Genomic DNA, 27,754 nt, shown 5'->3' on the forward strand with positions numbered 1-27,754 from the left:
ACGTATTCTTTTACCCCATGACATTATTTATGGAAATGTTCTCTTGACACTGTATGGAAATGCCTGCCCTTGTCCTTGCCACTAATTGTACTAATCTCACACTATGTAATCCACCTTGAGGCTCCATGAGAAAGGCAGAACATAACATAAATAAAATAAATAAATATAAGATATGCAAAGTGATAATTCACAACTCCTGTGATTGGTGATGGCTGTCCTCTTGATTGAGCAATTTAACTTACAGGGATTTTTATGTTTTCTTGGGCTCACGGTTCACAGTCCACCTCCCCATGTGTTTGCATGCATATGTGCCACCAATCTGCAACCAACTTACGGTGATCCCAGCAAGGGGCTTTCAAGGCAAATGAGAAGCAGAGGTGATTTGCCAGTGCCTTCCTCTGCAGTCTTCCTTGGTGGTTGCCCACTCAAGGACTGACCTGCTTAGCTTCTGAGATCAGACAAGTTCAACCTATACCATGCTGCCTTCTCTCCCATGCCCACGTGTTTATAGATCTGCCAACTGTGGAATGTCTTCATGCATTTGATGAATACATCTCTTATTAAGGTGCCGCAAGACACCTGTCCTGCAAAATAATTGTAATGCTATAATTAATTATTTAGTCTTTATGGTGCTATTAAGGCTGTTTTGATTACAGCAGACTAGGCCAGCTCTTCCACTAGAAGCTACATAGATGTTGTGTTTTGTCTATTGTATTCTGAGCCAAAGTTTATGAGATTCTGCAAGTGGAGGAAGAGACTATTGGATCAGGATCCTGGCACTGGGCAAGTGGGCTAGTGACTTGCTCTTTCTACCCACTCCCCTTTTCCCAACATAAATTGGCACCACTGATGGTACCCAGGTTAGGAAAATGTAATGATCTCACGTTTTAATATCTTGGTGTCTCTTTTAATGATTTGGATTTTTTTAAACCTTGCAAGCCAGCTAAAGTAAGTCTCTGGAGAAGTGGCATATTCATTTTCTAAATAAAGTGGGAAGCAGTAAAAAAGAAGTTTTATTTGTACTTTCCTGAAATGGAGCATGCATATTATTTGCATTCTGCAGTCACTCTATTAGCTACCCATCAGTTACTGGGCTACATTCAAGGTTTTCACTATCACATACAAAGCCCTTCGTAGCCTTGGTCCCTCATATCTATGGGACTGCCTCTCTCCCTGTGTTCCTCCACAGCAGCTTTCACTTATCTGAGTAAGGCCTTCTGTAGGTGGCACCCTATAAATGGGCAAAATCAACTGCCCACACATGCACATTCTGTGTGGTGACTCCCACCTTATAGCCTGCCTATTGGTAAGGACTCCATTATTCTGGCTTTCCACATGTATGCAAAACTTAATTATTTAATAGGGGTTCCTTACAAAGGTAACAGGGATGTGCTGTAAGGAAATGGTTTGAGGTACTTTGATAAAGGAATAGGGACTGTACACTATACTACTGTGCACTGTCTGTTGCTGTCATTAATTACATATCAAATTGTTTTGTTCAACCTTGTCTCAGCTCTATGCCAGATGTCTGCTCGTTTTCACATTTCTGCAATCCATATGAATTGTTTAACAAATGCCCCAGCTGCTGGTTTTATTGAATTACAGTGTAATTTGTTTTGCATCTCAGTGAGGAAGTCAGACTATATGTAATAAATAAATGAAAGGCAGCAATGAACTTAGGAGGGTTCTCATGTTTCCACATGCACGGGATCAGGCCATCCTATTCATGCTACCTCAGTCTGGAAACCAGTCGTAACTGCGGGGGAACCCCAGTGCCCCTCACGCAAGTCAGTAACCCCGGGTCAACTTGAAGCAAATAGCAGTCCCGTACTCCCCCCTCCAGCTAAAGCAAGAGCAACATAAAAACGGGAGGGTTGCCAGTTCCAGGTCGGGAAATTCCTGGGGATTTGGGGAGTGGAGCCTGGGGTTTGGTGAGGGACTTCAGTCGGGGTATAATGCCATAGAGTCCACCCATTACAGCAGCCATTTTCTCAGGGGAGGGGGAATGATTTCTGCAGCCTTGAGTTCAGCTGTAGTTCCAAATCTCCAGCCACCACCCAGAGGTTGGCAAATGCCATCTACCCTCCAAAGCAGTTGTTTTCTCCAGGCCAACTGAGCTCTGTTGCTCGGAGACCACTTAGAATTCCAGATCTCCCGGTCCGACCTGGAGGTTAGCACCCTCGCCAGGCCAGCTGTGAGGCCCTTGAGGGCGCTCTCCCCTTTCCCGCCCATTTCCTAACAACTCCCCCACCCCCCGTCTCTCACAAGCCCGTTTAACTGCCTCACGCATCACTGCGTGTGTCTCTGATTGGCTGGGCGACCGCGGAGCGTGCGTGACGTACGTCATTGTCCCGGATGTTGGCTGTTTGTGAGGGAAGGGGTGGGGGAGGCGCTTTCCGCTCCAAGCTCCTTGCGAGGCCCGGCTGTGGCGTCGACGCGGGTACTTGGCCTGCTTTCTCTCAGTCTCGGTTTCTTCGGGGGGCGTAAACCCGGTTTCCTCCGTCCGCCATGGCCCTTTTTCCTTGAGGAGGTTTTGAGCGCGTCGGTCTCGCCGGTCTGCCTCGCGGCCCGGGAAGGGGTGGGGGAATGGATTTAATGGCGCCGCCGAGGAGGCTTTTCTCTCATAGGGGCGTGCCCGTGCCGTTTCCTCGGCGATCCCTTCCCCACGCACAGAGTGCTCCGGTCTCTTTTAACCCTCGTCCTCAAGCCTCTGGAGAGCGTTCTTGTTCTTCATCACGTGTAGTGCGGTGAGGCCTTGGGAGTATACGGTTCACACGTTACGTCGTCCTCGTGTCTTGGCGCAGTTTAGGAGACGCGGGGCTGATAAGGATCGACGGTGCCCGTGGCGGATGCGATGACTTTCGTAACGTGTGAGAAACGGTATATTACTGTGGTAGGGCTCATCTGCTGCGACTTGGCCTGGCGTTGAAAACGGTTTGCTGGGGCCCATCACTAGTATAAATTAAACCCTGCAATCTGGTTCGTAGTTGGGGTAGGCTCACGCTTTATAGTGATGGCTTTGCGGATCTTGCTTCCACTTCTCAAGCGGTTCAACCTATGTATAGAGAGAGGCACCCTCTTCTGTGAATCTACATTGTCTTTCTACTCCCAGTATTTTAGCATTGAAGCCCTTCATAGTTTTGTCCCCCACTTTTATTTCTTGGCCCATCATACCCTGTTACATTTTCTCCCCCAGTTCTACCACCATCAGCTGTCTGAATGTCTTCTGCTTGAAGTAACAAGGCCCATGCTCCTTTGCTACTTTATGTTAAGGTTCCCTGTATAGAATGCCTATATTGTGCCTCATGTTCTCATTCTAATTATTGCTCACCATATAGATTTGCTGTGAAATCTTTGGCTGAACATTTTTATCTCTCAGACTTTAAGGTTAAATATGTGTAAATATTGGTGTCTTGATGCCGATTCTTCTCCCCCAGTCAAAACTTATATTAAAAATTCCTTGTTCAATGAAGAGCCATTTTTATTGATGGTGGTACATAAATAACAATCTGCAGTGTTCAGACTTTTAAAAATATTTGTCATTTGTTTCTTGACAGGTTTGAGCTTAGTTATCTTTTTAAAGAGCCTTTTTGATTAAGCCCTGCAAACAACACTTTTTTCAAAATGACCACCCAGAGTGAAGATTCAAAACCAGAACCAGAGAAATGGGAGAAACCAGGTGCCAAGATATATTATTGTGAGGTAGGTTCTTTGTGAAGGTGTTATTAGTATTGGGAGATAACAAATTTGGGATGAAAAAGGTATGTGACTCCAGTTTTAGATTTCTTAACGAAGGAAGACTATTAAAAAACTCATGTCATCTCAGTACTATTATAAGCTACTTGTTTATGCTTAAAAATTAGTACATAAGAGACAAACTTATTGATATCACTTCTATAGAGTGAAGGAACTCAACTTTAGAACTGGACACTATTGGTATTTTGGAGGAAAAATAGCATTTGTTCTGTTTTTTTTTTCTCTTCTGTACATAGCTCAATGGAAATGTAATCTAAAAGTTTTACTAAATATCAATATGTCAACATGTCACTTTTGCTCAAGGAAATATCAGCATGTCACTTTTGCTCACCTAGGTTAGCAAACTTCTTTGTCACTTGTGGCAACTTGAGGTACTTCAGAATACATGTACTGATCAGTAACACACATGAGAATTCCTTTCAAAGGAGTTTTGGAGAAATTTGTAAACAACAAAGAGTGAAGGGTATAGTTCTCTATGGCTGACATGCAGAGTCTCCACACGAGACAGTAGACTGCTTTCCACCACCACTGGGCTTTTGCTTCTCTGTTGGGCGCACAACTTCCATCAGCAGGCTCTTTTATACCCCATGTAGATTAAAATGCAGATTTAGATGTAGATTTAGATTTAGATGTAGATTAATTTTGCCTCAGGCTATAGAATGGCCTCCCTTGAAATGAATGGGTTTGGTATGATACTGAGTGTGGCATGGCTGCATTTCAGCAAAGTCGGTGAGGGATTTGACACCTATAGGGCCCTAAGTCACTCAGTATACTGACTCAATATTTTGCTTTGCATGTGTGGGCCATGAAGGATTTTTACCTTTACTGTTTTTGTGTCATTCTGCAAGCATTGGAAGATACATTAGAATCTGCAGGATTTACTGATGGCTGTTTTAGTAAAACACAGGAAAACTTTTTGAGTTGTGTTACACTCAAGCAGCCCAGCTTCTTGTCAAATGCTGCTAGTTTTACTGTGAAGTTTAAGTTCCCAAAATATTTGGCTGGAATGTGGTTATTGGGAATGATGCTTTAGAATTGCTGCTAGAAGTAGTAGTACTGTAATATAAGCATATCATATCAGTATGTTTATGGATAATCTCTCCCAGATATCGTTAAGAGGAGCCAGTGTGGTGAAATTTGGGAGAGAGTATCCACAAAAATTGTAAAAATTTGGTAATGATGTTTGTTAAAAAAAGTATGCAAGCCTGCAATTTGAAACTACTTGTATTTTATGTATTCGACTGCTGTAAGCATGCAACTTCATAAATGATTGTTTGCTATCTCCACAGAAAAATTAAATTAGTGAATAAAATTTCTTCAACTTTTTTAGCTTTGTAAAGTTCCATGTATGAGTGCTATGACGCTCCAGACACACTTTGCTGGATTGAGGCATAAAAAGGTAATTTGTTGTACTCTAAAGATAAGACCTGTTCTTACTTTCTAAATTATTTAATATTTGAATGGCATGTGCATATGTAGCTGTGTTCTGTGTTATGAATGCTGTTATTGAAAGAAAATTAAGATTTAAGCTGTAAATTTGATATGGTGAATCTAACTTCCCTCCTCGGATTGGTTCCACTGAAATGAACATAATTGCTTTGGATTGTCTTGTAAATTACAGTGTTGGACTTCATATTCTTTCAGTTATATAGTATGGCACTTTTATATGCAATGCATGCCATGTAAATAGTGAAACTTACATCAGCTAAAAAAAACCCTTGAATGCTCATGTTAATGAACTGTGAAATTTAACAGGTTAAACCTTTGAGGTACAATTACAGTCTTTTATTTGGTAACTGTTCATTGGTTTCAGATAGATTCGGATTTCAGTTTAATTTGTTGCTAAACGCCTGTCAGAATTTTCAAACAAAATTCCATGTGCAGTTTCAAATCTACAAAGGCTTAAATTGCATGGAACAGGTTGTTTCCTGCCATCACATTTGAAAAACTTACTGAGTACCTTCATATCATTGTAGTCCGTGTGCATTTTTGAAAGCAGGACTCCATAGAAAAGCATTTTTCATTGTTTCCTCACAAACCTTGCCCCTTAGACTCTAAAAGTGCAATCCTAAGAAGAGTTACTCCAGCCTAAGCCCATTGATTTCAATGAGTTTAGACTGGAGCAACTCTCCTTAGGATTGCCCTGTAATAAAGCTTTAACATCTAAGTTATTATATTGATATGATTGATATTATCCAACAGAGTATGTGATCGAACAGAGTATTAGTAGTTTTTCCTTTTTGTGTGGTTGTACTTTTTTATAGGTTGTTTGAAGAGCTGCCTTTTTTTATTCTGGTATTAGTGGTTTTAACATTTTTGTCATTTAACTGGATTGAAAGAGAGTTCTTTTGTACATTTTAACTTATTTTCTCTCCTGATCTTTTGAGATACTGTGAACCATCAGCTGTCAAAAACATATAATTAAAATATCTAGAATGACACATCATTTAGTGCATCATCAATACAATGTTTATTGATGCTTGATGGAGGTCTCTCCATGATTTGAACACAATTTGTCCAGCTTATCTCCTTTCTACACAAGACTGAAGTTATGAAGAGAAATTTTGATTTCTATGATAGTGTGTATGTTTCATGCAAATAATTTGTCTTGTCTTGAATAGAAGCTATCAAATATCTCAAATTTAAAATTAAAACACAGGTTAGATAAACTATCTTATCCTATCTCTGATCTTCCAAGATATATCTTGAAATATTTGTTGACTTTTTTCTTAACCGTGCAGTTACATAAACATGTAACAGTCTATTTTTGTTTTGCCGTATTTGATTCCCCAGTACACTTTTCTAAGGAAGCATTCAAAATGTACTTCAATTTCATTAAAGCAGCAAGAGAACTAGCATTTTTTTTAAACAATATAATGGGGTGTACGTCCATTTTCAAGATAAAGCTCATCTTATTGAACGTTTATCCATGTCTTGGATTTTCTTTCCTCTTATGTTTCCTGCAAGTTACATATTTCTAGTCTTAATTATACTTTGACTAGCAACAAAGCCCGTTGTGGGAAAAAATACAATGGGCTCTAGAAAGGGGAGGGTGGGCAGGTGGGCATTCCCTCCTTCTCCGTCACTGATCCCAGCTGGATGAAAGCAGGGGGCGGCATGGCCACCTCCTCTGCACTTGATCCCAGCTGAGTGAAGAGAGGTGGGTGGGCATTACCACCTGCTCTGTGCCTGATTTCGGCGGGGTGAATGAGATGGTCATTGCCTCCTGCTCCGCACCTGATCACAGCTGGGTGAAGGGGGCAGGCCTTTCTACCTGCTCCACTCCTGATCATGGCTGGGTGAAGAAGGGATGGGCATTGTCTCCTACTCTTCGCCTCATTCCAGCTGGATGAAGGGGGAAGCAGGCATTGCCACCTGCTTTGCTCCTGACTCAAGCTGGGTGAAGAGGGGATGGGCATTTCCACCTCCACTCCTGATCCCAGCTGGGTGAAGGGGGAGGTCGGGTATTGCTCCCTGCTCCGCTCCTTATCCCAGCTGGGTGGGCATTGCCACCTGCTCTGCGCCTGATCCCAGCTGGGTTAAGGGAGGTGGGTATTGCCACCTGCTTTGCTCTTCATCCCAGCTGGGTGAAGGCGGGGGGCGGATGTTGCCACGTGCTCCGCTCCTGATCCCAGCTGGGTGAAGGTGGGGGGCAGGCATTGCCCCCTTCTTTGCTCCTGATCTCAGCTGGATGAAGGGAGGCGGGCATTGCCACCTGCTTTGCTCTTCATCCCTGCTGGGTGAAGGCAGGGGGCAGGCATTGTCACCTGCTCTGCTCCTGATCCCAGCTGGGTGAAGGTGGATGTTGGGTATTGCTCCCTGCTCCATGCCTTGTCCCAGCTGGATAAAGGGTGGGCGGACATTGCCACCAGCTCTGCGCCTTATCCCAGCTGGGGGAAGGTGGAGGGTGGGCATTGCCCCTTGCTCCACGCCTTCATCCAGCTGGGTGAGGGAGGTGGGCATTGCCTCCTGCTTTGCTCTTCATCCAAATGCGAGGGGCAGGCATTGCCACCTACTCCACTCCTGATCCCAGCTGGGTGAAGGCAGGGGTCAGGCATTGCCCCCTGCTCCTCTCCTGATCCCAGCTGGGTGAAGATGGGGAGCAGGCATTGCCCCCTGCTCCTCTCCTGATCCCAGCTGGGTGAAGGTGGGGGCGAGAATTGCCACCTGCTCCACTCCTGATCCCAGCTGGGTGAAGGTGGGGGCGGGCATTGGCACCTGCTCTGTGCCTGATGCCAGCCTGGGCTTCCTGCCATGGCGCGCTCTCTGGAGGTCTGGCTGCCTCATCTGGGCTTCCCTCCACAGCAGTGCCCTCTGGAGGCGCACCAGGATAGGAAGTGAGTTGTCTTGAATATGCTTAGCCTTTTATATAGTAGGATTGATGGGAGCAGGTAGGTAGGAGGTACTGCCATTGGGCAAGCATTGGGCCAAGATCGTTATTTTCTTCCATTTTCAATTCTGTGAGGCCTTAGAGCTGAAGCAGATAAAGGATTTTTAGGTCCATGAGTCCTTGTTCAAGGTTTACCTTGCCATGATCCAATTACAGCATGGATATTATTACTCTGCCTCGTATGCAAGCTGTTATGGTATCTCCTAGGAATGGAAACATATTTGTGTTGTATGAATACCATCTTTTGGGAGGTTTCCCTGGACTTCTTGCTTGCATCATCCATATTCTCTTTGTAAACGGGCAGCTGCTATGAAAGAGACATGGCTCCTGGACAGATCGTGTTTCTATTGTGTTTATACTGCAAGTTGCTGACTCCAAATGGAGAGAAGAGCAATTCATCCTCTTGGTGCAACATGAATTATGTCATAGCCTCTTATTAAAATAAGAGTTTCAAGAATTGGAAGGTCGGGGGGTATGTGTGTTGCACCTTATCTGTAAAATTGGTGTATTTGTGAGCATGCATACAGAAGACTGTCAGTCAAATGCCAGGAGATAGACCAAGACTGCAGGAATATCAGGAGATGAATATCTTCATAACTAACTAAGCTTCCAAAGAACATGCAAAACTATCTGACCAGCATAATTATTTTGATATATGTGGGAGGCTATTCCCCTTGATGGCCAAGTAGTGGAAAGGCCACAATAAAAAAAGAGAATCCGAATCGGTGTTCTTATGGGTTGATTCAGTATAAGACAACAGAAATGATTCGATGTATTTCTTGGAGCAGAAAAAATATTGATTATAATGAAATACCAGGACATTTGCATAAATACTCCTGAAACATTGGTGTGGATTGGTAGCTGAAGATTGGACATTGAGAACAACAAATGTGAAACTTCATGACGGCAGAAGTGTGGCCCTGCTCAGACACACAAACCTTTCTCATCTGAAGCCATACCAACTGTTCACTCTTGCTTTGTATTGTCCTGACTGGCTGCCGCTCTCCAGTAGAAGCATGGCTTGTGTGACTTGAAAGCAGCAGCAGCAACAGCAAGATCTCCAGAGATACAGTATCAGCAGAATGGCTGTGGCTTTGCTTTTTTCAGTTATTAAAACCTTGGAAGGTTGCTAACAGTGATAGAGGTTTTCTGGGAAAATTTTCTGATTCATGTTTGCAAGCGAAGCCAAATATACCATGTACAAGCCTGGACCGTTTACAAGCACTGGAGTTTGTCCATGCTTCATATTCTACATTTATCCTATCTGATGTCATTGATTAGCAGCACAACAGCCCTGACAACTAGATAAACAGATACTAAATTTTCTTTTTTCTTTTGTGCTGTCACAACTGATTTATGGTGACCATGTAGAGTTTTCAAGGAACTAGACGTTCAGAGGTGGTGTGCCATTGCTTGCCTCTGTGTTGCAACCCTTGCCTTCCTAGATGGTCTCCCATCCAGATACTGACCTGGGTGGATCTTGCTTATCTTCTAAGATCTGATGAGATCAGGCTACCAGGACCATCCAGGTCAAGACTGTAATGACATATGTGTGGTGGAATTTTTTTGACAGAAAAATCCATTAGTTGAAAACTTCCCACCCTGCGTCACTAGTTGCTGAGGTTTTAAAGAATACTTTAATAAAGAAACTTTCAGGTAAATACAATCATAGACATAAAAGAATAGATAATTAGCAGTGAGCCAGGAGAGAGAATTTAAATAGTTGGTGGCCTTCTGTATTCTTCCCCAGTAGGATATTGAATGTTAGGCTTTATTGGCTGTGGCATTCTCGGGGGGTATTATGTTAGCTTGCAGGCTTCAAGCTGCCTTCCTTCTCTAGCTATCTTTTGCGAGTAGGTAACAAGTTTGACCATGTTTGGTATTTTTAGATTAATTGATAATAAATTTTCCAGCTTTAGCAAAACATACCCAAAGAGAGATTTCAGGTTGTCTAGGATGGCACATTATAGACATTGAAAAACATGTCAGCTAGTTATTTATACTCAGCTTCCTAATTTAATAAACACACCTGAAAAGACATGAAAAATGATAATCAGGGTAATAAAGTAGAACAATACAACCAGAATCAATTAACACGACATGCATGTCTTGAAGCAGGAACTACAACATTTAAACTTAACACTTTCAAATTTGCTTTATCAGTCACCTTCTAGAAATGACACTAGAATTATTTATGATACGTATGCTTTGAGTAAGCAGATACTTACTAATGAATGGAGAACATTCTAAGGTGGTATGCTTATAAGGAACTATATTATAAGCTTATATTGGATTGGCTCATATTTGTGTATCATCAAAATTCTTAGAGCATGTCTGTACATTTATATGTATTGAAAGATCTAATTGGCCCGTGTTTATAAAAGAATCTGCCCTTCAGTCTCCAAAACTTTTTTTATTACGGCTTAACTGCCTGCAGCTATGGCAGGAACTATGTGTTGTGTTGCGTTGCCAGAGCTGCTGTTATGCACGACTTTGAGCTGTGCTTGTAGGTGCTGGAAGTCTTAGGATTTGCTTTTATATTTGGCACTTCAAAAAGACAGAAGTTGTGCCATAGTTGATGTGTATTTATTAAGATTGCATACAGATCCATGGCTATTGTGTTTGGATATTATCCCATTGTGTCTGAAGGTCTTGAAGCAACCCATACATTTTAAAGCCAGGATATAACAAAGAACACATGGAATATTAAAATGAGAACCTACAGAACTAAAATCCCAAAGAAACCATAGTTTATGCTAGCAGAGTTAATACATTGTTGCCCCAAAACGACAAGACTTTAGAAGTCTTAACAATTTGCCAAGTAGAAGTAGGTACATAGCAGTGTGGTATGCCTTGAAATCAGTAGTTTTTTATGTTGACTAGACCTTTCTAAGAGGGTGTGTAGAATTAGATGGTGAGTTAAGCTTTTTCCAGATAGTCTGCAATGGTATCTGGAAAGGATATCCTATGAATGCAGGTCATTGCTGATGCTTCCTGGTCATTTTAGTGCAAAAATATTATATGCAGCCTTAGGGTATATTTTTCAAAATTGCACAATAAGTGAGTCTTCCAAAAAGAATTTCTTTTGCATTTCTCCGGGTCCCTTCCTCCCATGATGTAGACTTGCAGTAAGTCCTTTCTCTTTCCCTGTTCTCTTGTTCCTTATCCAGAAGACTAGAATGAGTCTTGCCTGGCTTGCAAGAGTTTAAGAAGATACAACTTATATTCTTCACCTAGTTGTTTGGTTATAGTGCATCTTAAGAAGAAAATGCTGTCTCTTTTCCCCTCTCTTCCTGTAGAGGTAGAGTTTTCCTAGAATGACATTTGATGGTTCACCAGCTTTAGGGATAGCTGCAGCTGGTAAAGCAGTATCCTCCAAGCTTGTGGCCTATTCTTAAAGTGAAAGTGAGGAGGCCGCTCTGAACTCTATCCCAAAACATGATTATCTCCCTCCTATAATAAGAATATTTCCGAGGACTTGGTGAAGCTGTGTATCTTTTCCTATAGACCATTAGCTGTTTTCAGGAAAAGATGGTGTGAAGATGATCTTCCGCTTCTGCATTTCAAGACCGTCATTCTCTGTTAAATCCTACATTCTGGATAAGACTCCAGTGAGTTGCTGAACTCTTTTGAAATTGAACTCTGGAGTGAATGCTCAGAACTTTTAGGAATCTTCACATGTTCTGGATCTAATGTTTCATTTCATTCAAGCAAAACATTGCGTTCTCTTACAGTCTGAAGCTTATTTGCATCATCCTACTCGTGCAGAACTTTATTAAAGAAAGTAGTTTTGTTAGATTACCCTACCAAGGCTCTCAAAAAAGGTGGGACTGAATTTGATAGGTGTTCTGTGAGCAAATTTCTGCCCAGTTGGCAGAATTTTTACTGTGAATTTAGTGGTTTGCATACCTACTCCATTCACCTGTTGAGCCACTGTGGAGTCATCCAAGGTAGAATGTCCCCACCTCTTCTTGCCAAGTATAAAGTAAACTTTGATGGGCAAAATATACTTAACAGCTTCTGGAACTTTTGGTTAGGGAGTGGCAAGGAAATACATGTCTGAATAGCCTTGTAGGATATTCATTCTTGATATCCAAGGATTTTACATACTTCTAGTGAATAGGCAGTCTCCACTTTGATCTGTTTTATCTTTGGTTGGTAGGTAGGTTTGTAGGTAGTTCTTATCTTAATTATATGGATTTATTTTTTTAATATATTTATTTGGCACATAATAATTTAAATACATGCCAGTCAAATTGTGGACTGGCCTGATCAAAGTGTCATAATTTATTTAGTACATTTTATCCTGCCCATTTCCCAAGGAGCTTAGGGTGTCCTACATTGGTCCCCCTTTCTCCATTTAACCCTCAGCCTACATCAACTCTCTGAGTTAGGCTACGAGAGAGTGTGACTGGCCCAGAGTCACCTGGCTAGCATCATGAGGATGTAAATCTTGGTCTCCCATACAAGTCTAACACTTTAACTGCTATTTCAAGCTGGCTCTGGAACTTGAAACGTTAAATCTTGTGTCTTGGAAAAATTAAAAGAGGAAGCATATAATGACTTCAGATAACTTGCCGAGAACTTATCAGTTAATGATGTTGTTGGCACCCTCCTCCCATGTCCTGGAGACTTCACTTCCTCTTTTAAGTCTGTTTTTTTGGCCCATATTTGTTCTAATGATGGAGTTCATTTAAGCTTCTCATGTTTCCTGATGGCTTTTCCAGAAACTTCAGGAAAATAGATTACCAATAGATCTCAACATGACCCAAAATCTTGATTTTGTGGGATTCAAGGTCCTAGGATTGTAGGAACTGTAACTGTACAAAAATCAAGATTTTGTGTATGATATCCCAAAAATTTGTCGGTGTATACCGTGTCATCTGCAGAAATCTGTTACCTAGTATGAGTAATACCAAGGTTAATACTGATGTAACCTTGTGGTATTCCTTTGAATCAAAATTCCACTTTCAGCACTCTCTAGCTTTTGCAGAAAATCACAAAGGCAGTACTTTTTTCTTTACCAATAAAAGTTAGCCTTCGTTATCATTTGTCTGCAAAAGCTAGGGTCAAAGTAACATTTTCGTGTTTTGAAAAGGTAATTAATTAATGATTCTTTTATTTTATTTTCGGAACGCTCATACTTAGACAGAGAGATCCATGAAGAAAAAATGTAAGTGTACATATTTTTGCTCTTACTTGGAAATTGTTATTCCCTGTTTCTGCTTCTTTCTCTACGCTCTGGTGCACAGTGTTTCTACTGCAGTTGGATTAATCCTCAGACAAAAACGTTACTCAGAGTCTTTCTAGCCATCATTTTTTTCAAGTTAATAGGAACTTAGTCTGGCAAGTTCTTCTGAATTTATAAAATCTTAATTTTCTGGAACCATGACATTGTAAGACTGTCTGGCCTTTGGCAGTAATTAGAATTTTTATGATGTGCTAGATGATGGGCAATCAAGCTCATGTTGCCAAAGTAACAGGGTTATTGAAGTAAGTATCTCAGGGCCAGACTTGGACATCTCATTGCCAACCCTGGTTAGTGAATTGGAGTGACCGCCAAACAGCTGGAAAGTGCTGCAGGGAGGGCGAGAGCAATGAAAGGAAACTCTAATCTTCCTCCTTTCTACCATATCTCCCTGTCCCCTCCCTTCAGCCACTCCCCCCCCCCCGCCCCCAGCAGACATCAGGTTGTGAGAGGGTTGGTACCAGAAGCATCAGATAAGGGATTGGTTAAGTGTCCCTGTGTGCTGCTGCTTCCTACCACCCTTACTTTTCAGGTGTTTAACAGCAACCTGGCTGCCTGCCAGACATCCAGTTAGTCCCCAGCTTTAACTGTATTTTTAAATCTATTTGCTTGGAAGAAAATGCCATTCACTTTGCTGGAATTTATTTCCCAGAAAGTGTGCTTGGGGTGAGTTTTAGGGCCAGCTGCCACATGGAAGTTACTAGCAAATTTTTCTACATGATGTCAGCGACGTTATTCTTTCTTTGCAAGTCCTGCTAAAGTACAAGTAGGCATTTCCTGCAGCTTCTGCATGATGGCAGTACCATGTCATCTAGTCCCTACTTTTCATCTAGTGAAGGACACTGCAGTAGAAGGGAGGTTTGCATTTCAATCTGTTTCACTGCTGTAAATTAATGAGCTCAGTACAGTCAGAACATTTAATTCCATAAAGACAACTAATTTCTGTAAATCTCTAAAAAACAAAACAAAAAAACCCACCCCAAACAGTAAAAAGTTGTTTGCCTTCATTTATTCAATTCCAGTTCAAAATAACATTGTGTGGAATAAATTCTGTATACTTGTTGGGGGTGTTACTAGGGCTTGGAGTGAAAATAAGCTGAATATCAAGAGGCAAAGGTACAGGAGTCTAGCCCAATAGTGTGGCAAGAGCCTAATAGTATGGCAAAGACAGGGATACTTCAGAGTGTCCGTGGTCCGTCTGGAGCAGTGACATTGCATTCTGTGTTGAATATTAATAGACAAGCATAATTTTTGATGTCTTCCTAGGTGCTCCAGTGATACCTGAAGAACCACAGCGTGGTAAGTATACTGATACTCAGTAATGAGTAACATAAATGTCCAGGTGATCAAAATTACCAGTGTTTAAATCCGATAGTAAAACTCATCGTTCCCTAGTTCCATAGTTTTTTGCTGGTAGAAAGAGAGGTAATACATGTGTTGACCACATGCACACTCTGTGGTGCATCCATAGTTACGTTGTGTGCAGTTTGGAGAGTCTGAAGAAGGATATTGTAGAACTAGACAAAAAGTAGAATTAAATGGTAAGGAATGGAGCATCTTCTGTACAAAGCAGCTTAAGACGCTGGTGTTTTTAGTTCAGCAAAAAGGGGGCAGATGATAATTTATAAAATTACGAAGGAGTTTAGAGAGACAGAATTATATTTACACTCCCAGCTGAAGAACTCTGAGACACTGATGAAATTTATGGGCAGTAGATGGGAGACACCATCTCATTTAATGTTTGGAGTTTATTGCCACAGGTTATTCTGATGGCCTTTGGCATAAGTGGTAGTAGTAAATAGCCAACGGATTCATAGAGGATAAAATTGCAGTGTCTATTTGCTAGGTTATTATGAAGTATAGGACTACCTTGTTTAGAGTTAGCGTTATCTTTGGTTGCTTTCTACAAACAGGGATTGTCATCTCTTCTCTTGACTTTGGTTATGAACTTACCAGAGGCATCTGGTTGGCTGCTCTTGGAGACAGTGCTGGACTACATATACTTTGCCAAGATTTGGAATTGGCTTGGTTGTACAGAATATGGGCTTGGGTCCCAGTGATAATACCTCTAATTTCCATTAACACAATGAAATTTTCTTCATGGTAGCACATTGATTTCCCTGAAATGTTGCTATTGAGGGGGGCATGGAGGACCCCCACCCCCCGGAACAGCAGGAAGCATTGGGATATATAAGCCATGATCTAGACTGCAGAAATCAAATTTGTTTCAGATTTTGTGATTCTTTTTCAATCACAGTACTGAAAACAAAATATTAATATCAATAGAATGAAAAAATGTGGTGCTATTCTTGTTGCCCATTCTCTGGATCTGCTGTGTGTGCCGGAATGAGAGGTTTTGTCGGCAGCCTGCCCTCTTGGACCTTGATACTCCTTAGTAGACTCTGCCACTCCCATGAGATTTTAAGTATATTAATTGACAGATTTAGGCCAACCAATAATTCTGCTCCTGAATATAGTCTCTGTGTATATAAGGCAGGGAAGTATTCCACCTTCTCCCTTTCTCCTTTAGTTGGTAAAATGTGCTTGAACAGCAGGCTTGTGAGGGCAAAATTATTGAAGTCTCTCAGAATCAAGGGGGGGAAACGTTCTGTTTACACATAAATGGAACTAATGGGGAAATCTAAATGATGAAAATACTGAAAGTAAAAAAGCAGTTTCTTGCTATCTAAACACGAAGAAGCAGGAAAAGATTTACCTTTTCCTCGACAGGGTATCTAGAAGAGAGTGTGCCAAAGGGTGATTCTTGCAGTCTCATATTTCAGGATGTCTCTCGGAAGCAAGGATTCTTTATCTTGATCTAGTTAGAATTTGAGGCATTTGTTCAAACATCCTGACAAAGGAGAACCTGGCCAGTAGAATATTTCCCTGTGATCATATGGCATTTTGTATATGGGGCCTATAGTACCGAGCACAAATTAAGGGAGTTGGGTGCAAAGGAGAATGTACAGGTATCAGAGCAGTTGAAGTTCTCTCTTGTTCCTATTGGGCTGATATTTGCTAGGTCACTGTAATGGTGACATTCCCCTAAACCCAGATGCTTACATGCTTTCCTTATCATTATAATGCAGCTTATGATACGACTGAAGCCCCACAAAGGACTTGGCATGTTTTTTTTCCTGAAAGCATAAATGTACCATAGCAATCTCCACCCGATCAGGATTTGTGAACTTTTGTGCTTTTTTTTTTAATCACTGAAGAGCTATGAAAGGAGAATTATTGCAAGACTCAAAACTTCAGCTCTTCTAAACACCTAGTTTGCCTAATACTTATTGGCTGTGTGTTGTCGATGCATTTCTGTAGACTGAAAGTGATGAATGCTCACTGTCATAGAATTGCCCCATATAATGTTTCCTCCCCCCCCCCCCTTAGGAAGGAGAACAATTTCAAAACACATAAGATGTCTGAAAGATTACATAAAGGATCCAAACAGAGACGAGCCTCTTATAGGTAAGTAGCTTTAGTTTGTAAAACATCATTAGTTTATATAAGAATGATCAAGAAAATATATAGGCAACTACAAGAGAGGTAGATTAAGGGTGTGTGCTGAGTGAATGTAATTGTTGCATCCTGCTTGTGGTCCCTTCTGGTGACATGAGTGGGATGGGGGCAGGATTTGCCTCTCTCTCAAAAGTGTTCCTACTTGGTTCCAAGGAACTTAATGGAAGCCTTGAGGGTGGAGCCTACAGCATTTTGGATACAATTTCTCTGATATGTTAGACTGTGGGGAAAACTGAGTCCAGGGATCTGACTCTTATCTGTGATCTTACTTAGTGATTATTTTAATATAAATAAAATTTCTCAAGTTGCTTCAGGTATCCAGTTGCATTACTGTAAGTTTCTGAGCCAGTTAGTCTAGTAGTTACTCTTTTTGTTGGGTGTTACCTTGCTAATGTCTTAGAGTTTAAAGCTTCTCTCTGAAGGTTTGTAAGTGGTATTTTCTCTGAAAATCTGGAGAAGGGAAGATATTGGTATTACCTCACTTCTGCGTATCCACTTTTAACACCATGAGCTTTATAGATAACCAGTTAAATGTTAAAATAAAGAATTGAAAATTGTGCCAACACCTTCTATAGCCACTGTCCTGCTGCCACCACTGCATCTTGAAATGTATCTGAGGGCCACTACAAACATGACACTTTTTCCTATACAGAGATCATCATGCAGGGAAAAACTAGGTTCAAAATGGAAAAACCAACAAAAAGGTCTGTATTAAAGAGTGGCATCCCCATGAAAGATAGCTACGGGTTATGCTAAGGGCTATGATGAGCTCCGCCCTAAGGAATGATTCAGCAGAAATGACTGTCAGAGAAAAACATCTGAGAGCCTCTTCTGGCTATTTAATTAATGTTGCGTCACAAGAACATTTAGGAACATCAGCTACTCCATATGCTTTTCAATTAGAGTATCTTCTAATTCTCAGAAACTCTGCCATTTCTTTCTGGTGTTTTGTGTTCTTCTCAACTGTCAGTAAAATACCTTTCTTTCTCCCTCACATTGTTACCCCACTTCTAAAGCCAACACCTGTAGCATTTTTCTTTTTAACCTGCTTTGTACCTTTATTACTTCTCCTCCTCATGTTACTGTAAACTTTTACCTCCAGAGGGCCCTGGTCACTCCTTCTATTTCCACACGCACAGAGCTTCAGGTGTTCTGTACTTTACCCTGGCTTTTACCTTCCCTTTGGGGTTTGACTCCTACCACTAACACCACCTATGTGTTTTGCCTCTTTGTGACCTATATATTGCTGCCTCCCTGACATCCTCAGTGCTCCTAAAAGGTTTTTGCTAACTCCCGAAAGCTTTTATGTTAGATCTCTTTAGTTTAACTAGTATTATCGGAAGGCTTTGTTATAAATAGTAGCATAGTAGCATGACAGAGCAGTCACGCATGGGGGTGTCTGTGAGATAAAAAGAGTTCCTGTATCACAAATGAAATGGGCCTTTGGTTTAACCAGAAGTAGAATTTATTTATAAATACATGTGCATGATGGTTACATAATACTGACGCGTATAATTGTTTCAAAATAGTTTCATAAGTTTGGTGATTTCAGAATAGTTCTACGTATTCTTAAAGGTATAGTCACAGACCCAATCAGAAAGACGTATTTTCCACACAGATCTTCACTCACAGAAGAAACACTCCTCACACCCACACAGACACCAACTCTCTCAGGCTTCCCAAGAGATTTCCTGACTGAACTAGACTCTCCCACTGTTGCCACTTAGGCTGTCTTCATCCACAAAGTAGAACACTCAGACTTCCACACAGATGGACTGAAATAAACAGAATCACTGAACTAGACAGAGGTACACAGACTGACTAAAAAACTTTCCCTCGGCACTCTCACAAAACTGCAGTTCACTTCACCCCCTAGGATACAGCTACCACCAATTGCAGCATGCCCCCCTCCTTCTCACCGCAGAGGCCTGTATTTCAAACCACAGTAACAAATATTAAGAATCCTCACATTAATTAGCAGAAATAAAACACACACTTACGTACATGGCAAAACAGGAACATCACCGGAACATGTAGGAACATCAGTGATGATGTGCATCCACAGTTACATTTAATGTGGTCCTTTTAGGGTAGGGTCAGATGGCTCCCTCTGTCTTTCCGCTCCTAGGAGATACAGCTTAGCTCTTTCAGCAGAAAGAGATACCTCTGATGCTTTTGAGACAAGCACTTGAATGCGTGTTGTCCAGAGCAGTGGCTCTCTACCAAGGTATAAATAGCAATGGGTCACAGTTGTCTTTGCATCTCAGTTTAAGTGTTGCTGTGCTTTGTATACCCAATTCCCTGCTCAGAACAGGGAATTGGGTATACAAAGGAGGTCAGCTCTCTTCCCTTGCACTTGAACTTGAAGGCTGCTTACCTTTGTGTGTCTGTTCACATGAAGCCTGAACCTTGTAAAGATTGTGTCAAGAGCCTCTGCAGTTCTGACAACCCAGCTGGTGTGTGCTTTGTGCTTCCCTGCACTTGCAGCCACATGATTGTTTTTTGGCATCGCCCTGATCCGTGTATTCAGGACTTCATGCTTTTGCTGTCTTCACATATAATGGCATACACGTTTTTTTTCTACATGGAAGTTGTGTTTGTATTACTGGAGAGAACATCTTTGAACAGCCAAGGTTAGCCAGGAAATCTTTAGTGGTTGACTGAGGAATTGAAAAACATAGGAGGTATCTCATGGAACTTACAAATCATAATATTGACCAGTCCATTAAACTATATGTATTTTTAAGTTCTGTAGGCTTCTATCCCTGTTACTGTTTTTGTGTCTGCAGGTTTGGAATATGTGGTTGAGATTCGATTTGAAGGGAGAAGATTTCCTTGCTATGAATGCAAGCTGTGCCAGTTCAATACAGAGATGGTGCCAATGATAGAGCATCTCACTGGCCAAAGACACAGAAAAGCCTATCTTGTAAGTTAAGTCCCCGTCGCCTGTAAATTGTGTTTTGTCATTTGGAACCAGAAAGGCTTTAAGTGTGGCTTCAGCTCTGTGGTTTTCTCAAACACTCTGGAGTAAAATATGCATTTGTTTTACTTCAATTCTTAGTAAAAAATCATAATGGTGACACTTGCAATATACTGCTAGTACCTGTCTCCTTAGAATATGTAAGATAAACCCTTTTGGCTCATTGTGTACATATCTGTGACGCCTACAGGCGGGGGGGACAGTCTCTAAGTGGATTTCCTACCATTGACAAGAACTCTTCCATCAGGTATACTCAGTGGTTGAATTTGTTTTTCAAATGCTAGATATGTTTCTTGAATTATTTAAGTTGTGCAAGAGGCCAGTGTTATATAAATATGGCATTGCTAGAACCTCATACTGCTATGCTTGTCATTGGCTCTGTTTTTTTTATATATATATATTTATTTCAATTATTAACAAAACTGTTTACAATATGAAATACAACATGGGTAAATTGTTAAAAACTACATAACAGAGAAAGGTAAGACATGGAAAGACAAATTCAAGTTGAATGATCTGATATATTTTGGATTATAGATTCAGGATTGTTTGGTATATTTTATTGGGAAGATATAGATTTTCTTTAGAAATGTATTCAAAAAAAGGGAACCATTTTTCCATAAAATTTGTTGTTTGGGGGAAATTTTCAGCTTGATAGATTCCATCATTGATTTTTTCAAATAAAAAATGTTCCCATATTTTAGAATACCAACTGGTAATTGTCGGTACAGTATGTACCATTTTAAAGCAATTAAATTTTTTGCTGCCGTTAAGAAGATATTGATGAGGTCTCGTCGAATTGGTGGGATCTCTATATCATCCCCTTGATTCAGAAATATCAGCTCAGGTTTCTTTGGTATTTTGTAGCCAGTTAACAAAAAGATTTGGTGCAAGATTGTATTCCAGAATTCTTCTATGTAATGACATTTCCACCAGCATCATTGGCTCTGTTGATCTAAATTTGAGTTGGCTTTCCTCTCCAACCTTCAGTGCAAAATATATGGTGTTTTTCTATAGAGCAATGCTATTTTCTAAGATTTCAGACAATGAGTAGCTCCGGTTGTTTGCTTGCTCCAGTGTGTGTGTGTGTGTGTGTGTGTGTGTGAGTGTGTGTGTGTGTGTGTGAGAGAGAGAGAGAGAGAGAGAGAGAGAGAGAGAGAGAGAGAGAGAGAGAGAGAGAGAGAGAAATGTTATGTTTCATAGTGTTGGTATGTGTGTGGAGATACACTAGAATGGTGTACTCAGCCTGACTCTGGAAACTTGGAGACAGACCTCTGGCATAGCCTGCTAAAAGATGCACAGAGCTGTGAAGCAAGATAAAATCCATGCTCAAAGGTTCATCCTTTGTCTTTAGTTCAGAGATGCCATTGTTGAGGAGTATCAGACATTGACAACCATTTAGTGTGTCAAGAAGTCTAGGTGTATTTTTATTTTTATTTTTTTCCTCTTTTTTTTTTAATTTATTTTTTTAAACCAAACAAAGTATTTTTATTTTTAAAAACATACCTAGCGTGCTTTTCTTTACTTTGCTAAGTGAGTTTCTAATTTTCTGTCCTATGCTCTGTAGAGTTTGCATTCTGCTTCACTCACATATTCTGAAATGCTCAGGTTTGGGGTGGGCTTTGCTGTGGTTCCCCAGGCAGTTAAAAACCAGGCAGGCAGAAGCCTTGTGAGCATCAGGGGTCAGCTGCCTGATGCAGAGGTCAGCTGCCTTGGAGAGAACAAATAGAAGTTTGCTTGAGGAGCAGTTGGACTTGCTTTAGCCTGGAGTGCTAATGGACATGTGTAGAGATGTAAAATACCCATAAATCTTGAAGACATGGAGAAAAATGTTTTCTCAGGAAAAAAAGCACAGAAACTTTGGGGGAAATTGAAGTATTATTGCTTCAGCAACATAAGGTGTATCATTTATAACTTAGCATATAAAAATTGGCATATTTATGGAATTTAGAAGTATAAATGCCTTAGCATTCTGCAAGTAAAATGCTAATACACAGTACTAAACCAAGACAGAACTGCAAACTGCTGCATGAGTCCATCAGAAAAATTGGAGAATGAGTCAGAGTTTCATGCTATACTTTTTGAATGACTAAAAAGCATTTCACTCACTTTAAAGAAAAAAGATTTGGAGTGGTCTCCAAAATGTCGTTTTCTATTGGAAAAATTGGAAAAAAATTCTTGGGGAGGGTGCAGAAATCTTTTGTTGTATTTTCTCAGCTTTTTCCTGAGCCTTCACATCTCTAGTCACGTGACAACAGCTAAATGAATACTTCACTCATTGATTTCTTTTTGTAAAAAGTCTTACTTACATATTGAAAATTATTTCTTGTCTACCATTTCCATTCCTGTGGCAGGTTAAACATTATCCAGATAGAGGAATGAGGAAGCCAAATGAGGATAAAGAAGACAAAGCTATATTTCTTAGGCGTGTGGCAAGAGAAGTAGAGAAGGAAGAAGGTTTAAAAATGTATAAGGTAAGATGGAGACATTAGCTGGTAATGCAACAGTAATTTAGTTCATTTCCAGAATTGAACTGTTTTAATGTTTTAGAATTTTTAGTCACTTTAAACTCGTGCAAAAATATGATTTTAAAAACCTACAGCAGATTTTGAACTTCTTAATCTCTAAAGATTAGCTTTACTATGCTCGTTTAGGCTGCAGTCCCTCAGTCTTACTCATCCATCAATTCAGTGACACTGGGACTAATAAAAATATAACTGATCCCTAGAGACCTGTGAAAAGTTGCCTGGCCCCAACAGGGTGTGGTGTGGTGTGGTGTGTTGAGTGAGTGAGAGAGAGAGAGAGAGAGAGAATATTATTAATTTGATACCGATCTGTAACTCATTTTCAAATATAGTCTGATCCTATCCAGATAACTCCCTCAAAGTTCATAAAATTACAACCTCACTTAGACAAAAGGAATTTAAGATTGGGGATATTAGGTGGCAATAAAAAGATTCAGGGTTGCAGTTTTGTAAGTTGCTAAGTCTGTATTCTGTCATTTGTGTTAAGCAGGTTTTCCAAATAGTGTAACCTAAGTTAAAGCAAAGTGTTGAGACTGCTGTACCACAGTTCACTAAGTTGCTGTCTCTGAAGGAGCACTGAGAAGAATAGTTTTGTCTTTTTAGTATAGTATTAGTATACTAAGTTTATCATTGACTTTTACTCTAAAATTGAATTCAATATAAGAAGATTAAATCTGATCAAACTTTTCCTGGTTTTCTAGCGTGAAGGTTATGAGAGACCCAGCATACGTTGTAAGTAAGAATACAGTATTTTCAGATGAATATTGATTTAAATACAATCTGTCTTTCTATATATTTTTTCTATACGTAGTTCGTGTTACCAGTGACTAGGAAATGCAGAATACTCTTGAGTTCTTGAACGAGTTTTTAAACTCTCTGTACAAAACAAAATTCACGCTGCTCCCATATTCTACATATCCTTACACTCTTGTCTGCGGTAACCTTTGTAAAAAAAAAATCAGTGTTGCTTTTGAGATACATTAATCCATATGACAACTTTCTCTTAATGGTCAGATTTCATTGCATGCTATGAAGCAAGTGTGTACTAGTTGTACATACAGTTTTCCTCACATTTGCAGGTACACACTGCACGTACACATGGCAGAATGCTGTATTTGGCAGTGGCTTCCTGGTGCATACATATAGTGACATGGATGTATTTAGTCACTTCAAGTACAGTAGTGTAAACTGCATGTGCTGTCGGAATCTAATATCTATGTTCAGGGTCTTTGATGGGAAAATAACAGCTGGAAACAGTAAAAGAGAAACTGCTTTTCTTGATTAAGTATTGGAATACGTATGAACACAGTATGAAAAAATTGTGGTCTGCAGGGGGAAATAAAGGTAGAGCAAGGTAGAAGAAAGTTGACAAAAGAGAGAATAGAGAGTGAATGGGATGAAAGTGGACACAGAAGGAACTTGACAACAGATAAGGAGTGTCTGTTGAAGGGTTCAGGAAGCCAGGACAGCAAGCAGGTACCAAGAAACAAAATCAGTGGGTGCTGTGGCAGCTATGGGTACTGTATGGAGGCCTGCCATTCACCAACTGCTGTTCTGAAGCCACTAACAGACTATTGGAGGGAGCTAATATATGGGGCGGGGTGGAGAGAAGAATTTAACATTGTATTTTTAAAATGCTGTAAGATGCTTATGTCTGAGAAACTGTACGTTAAACTTCCAACCTTGACTTGAGGGCAGCAGACATGAATAACAGTTGATCTGCACCTTTGAGAATTTGGCAAGACGGGGCTATTTTAATCTGCTACTTGTCTCCTGCTGAACTTGAGCGTCTTCCTCTCCTGCTCTGCAGAACTCCTTCTTCCAGTGATAAACTTATTTGGGGAACTTGCTTCACTTGAAGAAGCTGTTTTGTGGTTAGCGTAAGGATTATGAAACTTAAAGGTGCACATTTTGCATATTATTTATGAAAGCTACACTTTAAGAATTGGAGATAAAGGTGTATTTGATGAGATTACAGAGATAATACATTCGGCTTTCCTTGGTAATGTCTCTGTCAGATCACTTCATGGTTAAGGATTGTGACTGTGTTTACAGAATTATTAAACTGGCTATCAACAAGCTGCAGTAACAGAGTAATTGAATGAAGTATTTTGTCTGGGTAAAGGCAGCTGGTTCGGGCAGAAGTAGACCAGGAGATGAAAAACTATTCACTATTTGGTTCAGACACTAATGGATGTAGCATGGCTAGAGTGAATCCTTGGGTGTGGGGGAGAAGAGCAGGTTTCTGTGATGACCTGGTTGCTATAGGAACCAGAGAATTCAGAGAGTTAGAAATGACAGTTGGAATTTTAAACTCCGAAAGGCTCCATTTATGAGCTCTTGGTTCAGATTTCTCTGAATGTGTTTGTTAGAAGAGAGGGAGTGACTGGACAGATAATTGGCAGAGCCTTTGGAAATTATTGCCAAAGGGTATCTGAATTCACTCAGAATTGAGGGAGGGCAGCAATTGTGGATGGAGTTGCTGACTTCCATTCTGCTTTGGAAATGATGGTTTTCGCCTTTGCCTTACACCCCTCCTTTGGGGCTTAGCTGCTGTCCAATATAGGAGAGATGGTATTATGGAAGGAGGGAAAAAGAAACTCTTATATTCCAGCAATGTCAGGAAGGGAAGGGGCACAATGAGCAAATGGGAGCTTTGTTTCTGACCCCAGAGGTATTGAGATTCCCAGTAGAGGATTCGGTTTCGTTTTCTCAGCCATGTCGGACGCTCCTCTTCGCGGGCTCGAGAGGAAGCGCCCGAGCACCCTGTCCGGGCGGCTGATCTGCGAAGATTAGCCCCCAAAACTCCCAGTGAGGGAGGCTGGGTCCGGGATGCTGCGGGAAGAGCCCCCCGGAATCAATGCGGGGGGTTAATTGCCCGTTTGTCCCTACGGAGGCCGGCGGACGTGCGCGGCGCCTCGAGTGCTGCCGGGCCATGGAAAACGGCAAAGAGCAGAATTAGGTGAGAGCCTTCAAGTAAGCGAATCCCTTCTGATACTACAAGCGTACGTGAAGGAGTGGTGGGATCTGAAGCTAAGAAGGCTTGTTCTTCCCCTTTGCTGAGTTTCAGAATCCGGCTGGCGGTCCCCCCCCCCTTAAAATGGCAACAAAAAAACAAAGTCCTGCCCTGGGCAAGTCAGTTTCGGCTGCCCTAAAGGGAGAGTCGTTGGAGGAGGTAGTGCGGAGGGCGGTTGGTGAAGCTATAAAACCCTTTGTTGACAAGCTGAATGAAACAGATCAAAGGGTGGGCTTAATTGAGAGCGAAGTGAAAACCATTAAGGAAGCAGCGGGGGGGGCAGAGAAGTCTGCTCGGGAAAGTGCGTCACTCGTGAAGGCTACGAATAAAGAGCTCAAACTGGTGGAGAATCAGCTGATCGGGCTACAAGTGGAACGAACACAGACAATTTTGCGTCTCCAGAATGTGAAAGAGGAGGAAAATGAGGATTTACGGGGTCTGGTCTCGGAACTATTGGCGACACCCGCGAGGGCAACTAAAGAAGAAGTAAAAAGCGCCATTTTGGAAGTCCGTCGGGCTGCTTCAAAATATGCAATGAAGCGTCAGTTGCCTCGCGAGATCATCATTGATTTTTCATCTAAGAGGATCCGGGACACTATCCTATATAATTCATACAATGCGGATTTGGACTTTTTGGGTAATAAAGTTAAGATATTGAAAGACGTCCCATTTCTAGTTCGGAAAAGACGTTTTAAGTATAAAAAGTTCGCAGCTCTTCTGAGAGAACGTGGAATAAAGTACAAATGGTTATTTCCGGAAGGAATCTGGTTCAGTCACAAAGATCAAGCTTTCAAGTTATTATCAGAAGATCAACTAAGGGATTTTGAGGATAAAAATCCGGAATTTCAGTGCACCAAGCAAGACGAAAAGGAGAAGTCTGAGGGGGAGGGGGAGGAAATGAGCACTGCGGCTGCAGCTGCTCAGAGAGAATTGCGTCCGGGACCCAGGAGGGGAAGAAAAATTTAATTTGAATTTAAATTGTAATTTGCATTTAGTAAGGTCAACCACTCCATCAATATAATATAAAGCTTTAACTTTTGAATAATGGCAGTATGAAGGGAAAACATGAAACGTAGTGTTTAGTGTTTGTAGATTACCTTCCCCTTTTTCCCCATCCCCCCCTTCCTTTTATTTTTTTTCTCCTTTCCTTCCCATCCCTTGTGCTATTGTAGTCTTTTGTAGTCACTGTTTTGTAGGGTATGTATGTATGTAGTAGTTTTGTATGTTAGATATTGAAAAATAAAAAAAAAATAAAAACAAAAAAAGAGATTCCCAGTAGAAATCCTTGTTGGAAATTCTAGTAATTTGTCTTCTTTTGTAACACAGACCATACCAACTATTTCCAGCAGTGTTGGAGTTGTGAGTTAGGAGGTAACACAGCCTGCTTTGCGTATAGAGACAAGTTTGTATCTGGATAAAAGAATAGGCTGAGTTATGTGTATAAAATTTTTTCAGTGACATTTTGTGAGTATCATATTATACATTGTAGGTGTCTGCTAATACATTTTGCCTTTTAATTTGATTTTAGCTTCAGCAGCAGCAAAGAACAGAGCAAGGTAGGTAACAGAATAAAGTCATGCATTAGTGAAAAATATTTGTACATTTCTAATTTATAGTTTGTACATTTCTATTTTGTCTTTCAATCATTGGTGTTTTCTGCACTGTCACTTTACAGTGTTTCAAAATCTATTCCGCTTCCCGTGTTCTCCAGAGTTTTGCATATGCAAGGGAATCATGGGAAGCAGAAACGTGTTTTGTCCATCTTTTCTCCCTGTGCACATTCCACGATTTATTTTTGAAGCCGATGCCTAGTCGACGCTGTGTCAGGCCTGCCTACGGGATTCTCTCAGACTCCCCACTTCATCCAACTCAGTTGTATGAGTTAAATGGGCTTTCTTCCTGTAGTGTAGCTTCCTTCACTGTACTCAGCTATGAGGCCTTATCAGTACAGCTGGCAGCGTGTGGGAACCAGCCGTGGGAAATTCAGTTTTGCATCTTCTGAAGGACTTTCGCAGACTTCAACTGACTTGTTTGGACTGGGGGGAGGGGCACTGGGGTATAACCTCTCGGGGAAGACTTTACTTCAGCATTCTGGGCAATCTCTATGTATCAGTGTACTTCTAGGGAGTTTTAGCTGAATAACCCCCCCCCCCATAGATGTGCATTCACAGTTATGGCAGGCAGGCTGGCTTGCCCGCCTGACACGCTGCCACGTGTTATATCTATGTAAAACACCACACTCCCATTCTGCTTCTTGTACCCGCCTCTTCCCCCAGGAGCTGATTGGTCTGTTCACTGGTAACCACTCCTACTTTCCTCA

The 27,754-nt window shown here is 41.0% G+C and overlaps 1 protein-coding gene across 2 annotated transcripts in view; it reads left to right on the plus strand.

Annotated features, from left to right (window-relative positions):
• The first annotated feature begins 2,374 nt into the window (after positions 1 to 2,374).
• Positions 2,375 to 27,754, plus strand: part of LOC129337249 (uncharacterized) — a 34,622-nt gene continuing 9,242 nt past the window's right edge. Inside the window, exons 1-10 of one of the 2 annotated variants that reach the window (XM_054990811.1) lie at positions 2,375 to 2,440; positions 3,558 to 3,702; positions 5,087 to 5,155; positions 13,295 to 13,319; positions 14,661 to 14,693; positions 16,785 to 16,862; positions 19,703 to 19,839; positions 22,248 to 22,367; positions 23,120 to 23,150; positions 26,963 to 26,990. In XM_054990811.1, the coding sequence (XP_054846786.1) occupies positions 3,625 to 3,702; positions 5,087 to 5,155; positions 13,295 to 13,319; positions 14,661 to 14,693; positions 16,785 to 16,862; positions 19,703 to 19,839; positions 22,248 to 22,367; positions 23,120 to 23,150; positions 26,963 to 26,990 (599 nt within the window). In that variant the 5' untranslated portion in view covers positions 2,375 to 2,440; positions 3,558 to 3,624. Of the gene's footprint in view, positions 2,441 to 2,739; positions 2,881 to 3,557; positions 3,703 to 5,086; positions 5,156 to 13,294; positions 13,320 to 14,660; positions 14,694 to 16,784; positions 16,863 to 19,702; positions 19,840 to 22,247; positions 22,368 to 23,119; positions 23,151 to 26,962; positions 26,991 to 27,754 lie in introns of those variants that run through there. The other variant, XM_054990812.1, reaches the window with a different exon arrangement.

This window comes from Eublepharis macularius, chromosome 11 (assembly GCF_028583425.1).
Source record: "Eublepharis macularius isolate TG4126 chromosome 11, MPM_Emac_v1.0, whole genome shotgun sequence".
NCBI lineage: Eukaryota > Metazoa > Chordata > Lepidosauria > Squamata > Eublepharidae > Eublepharis > Eublepharis macularius.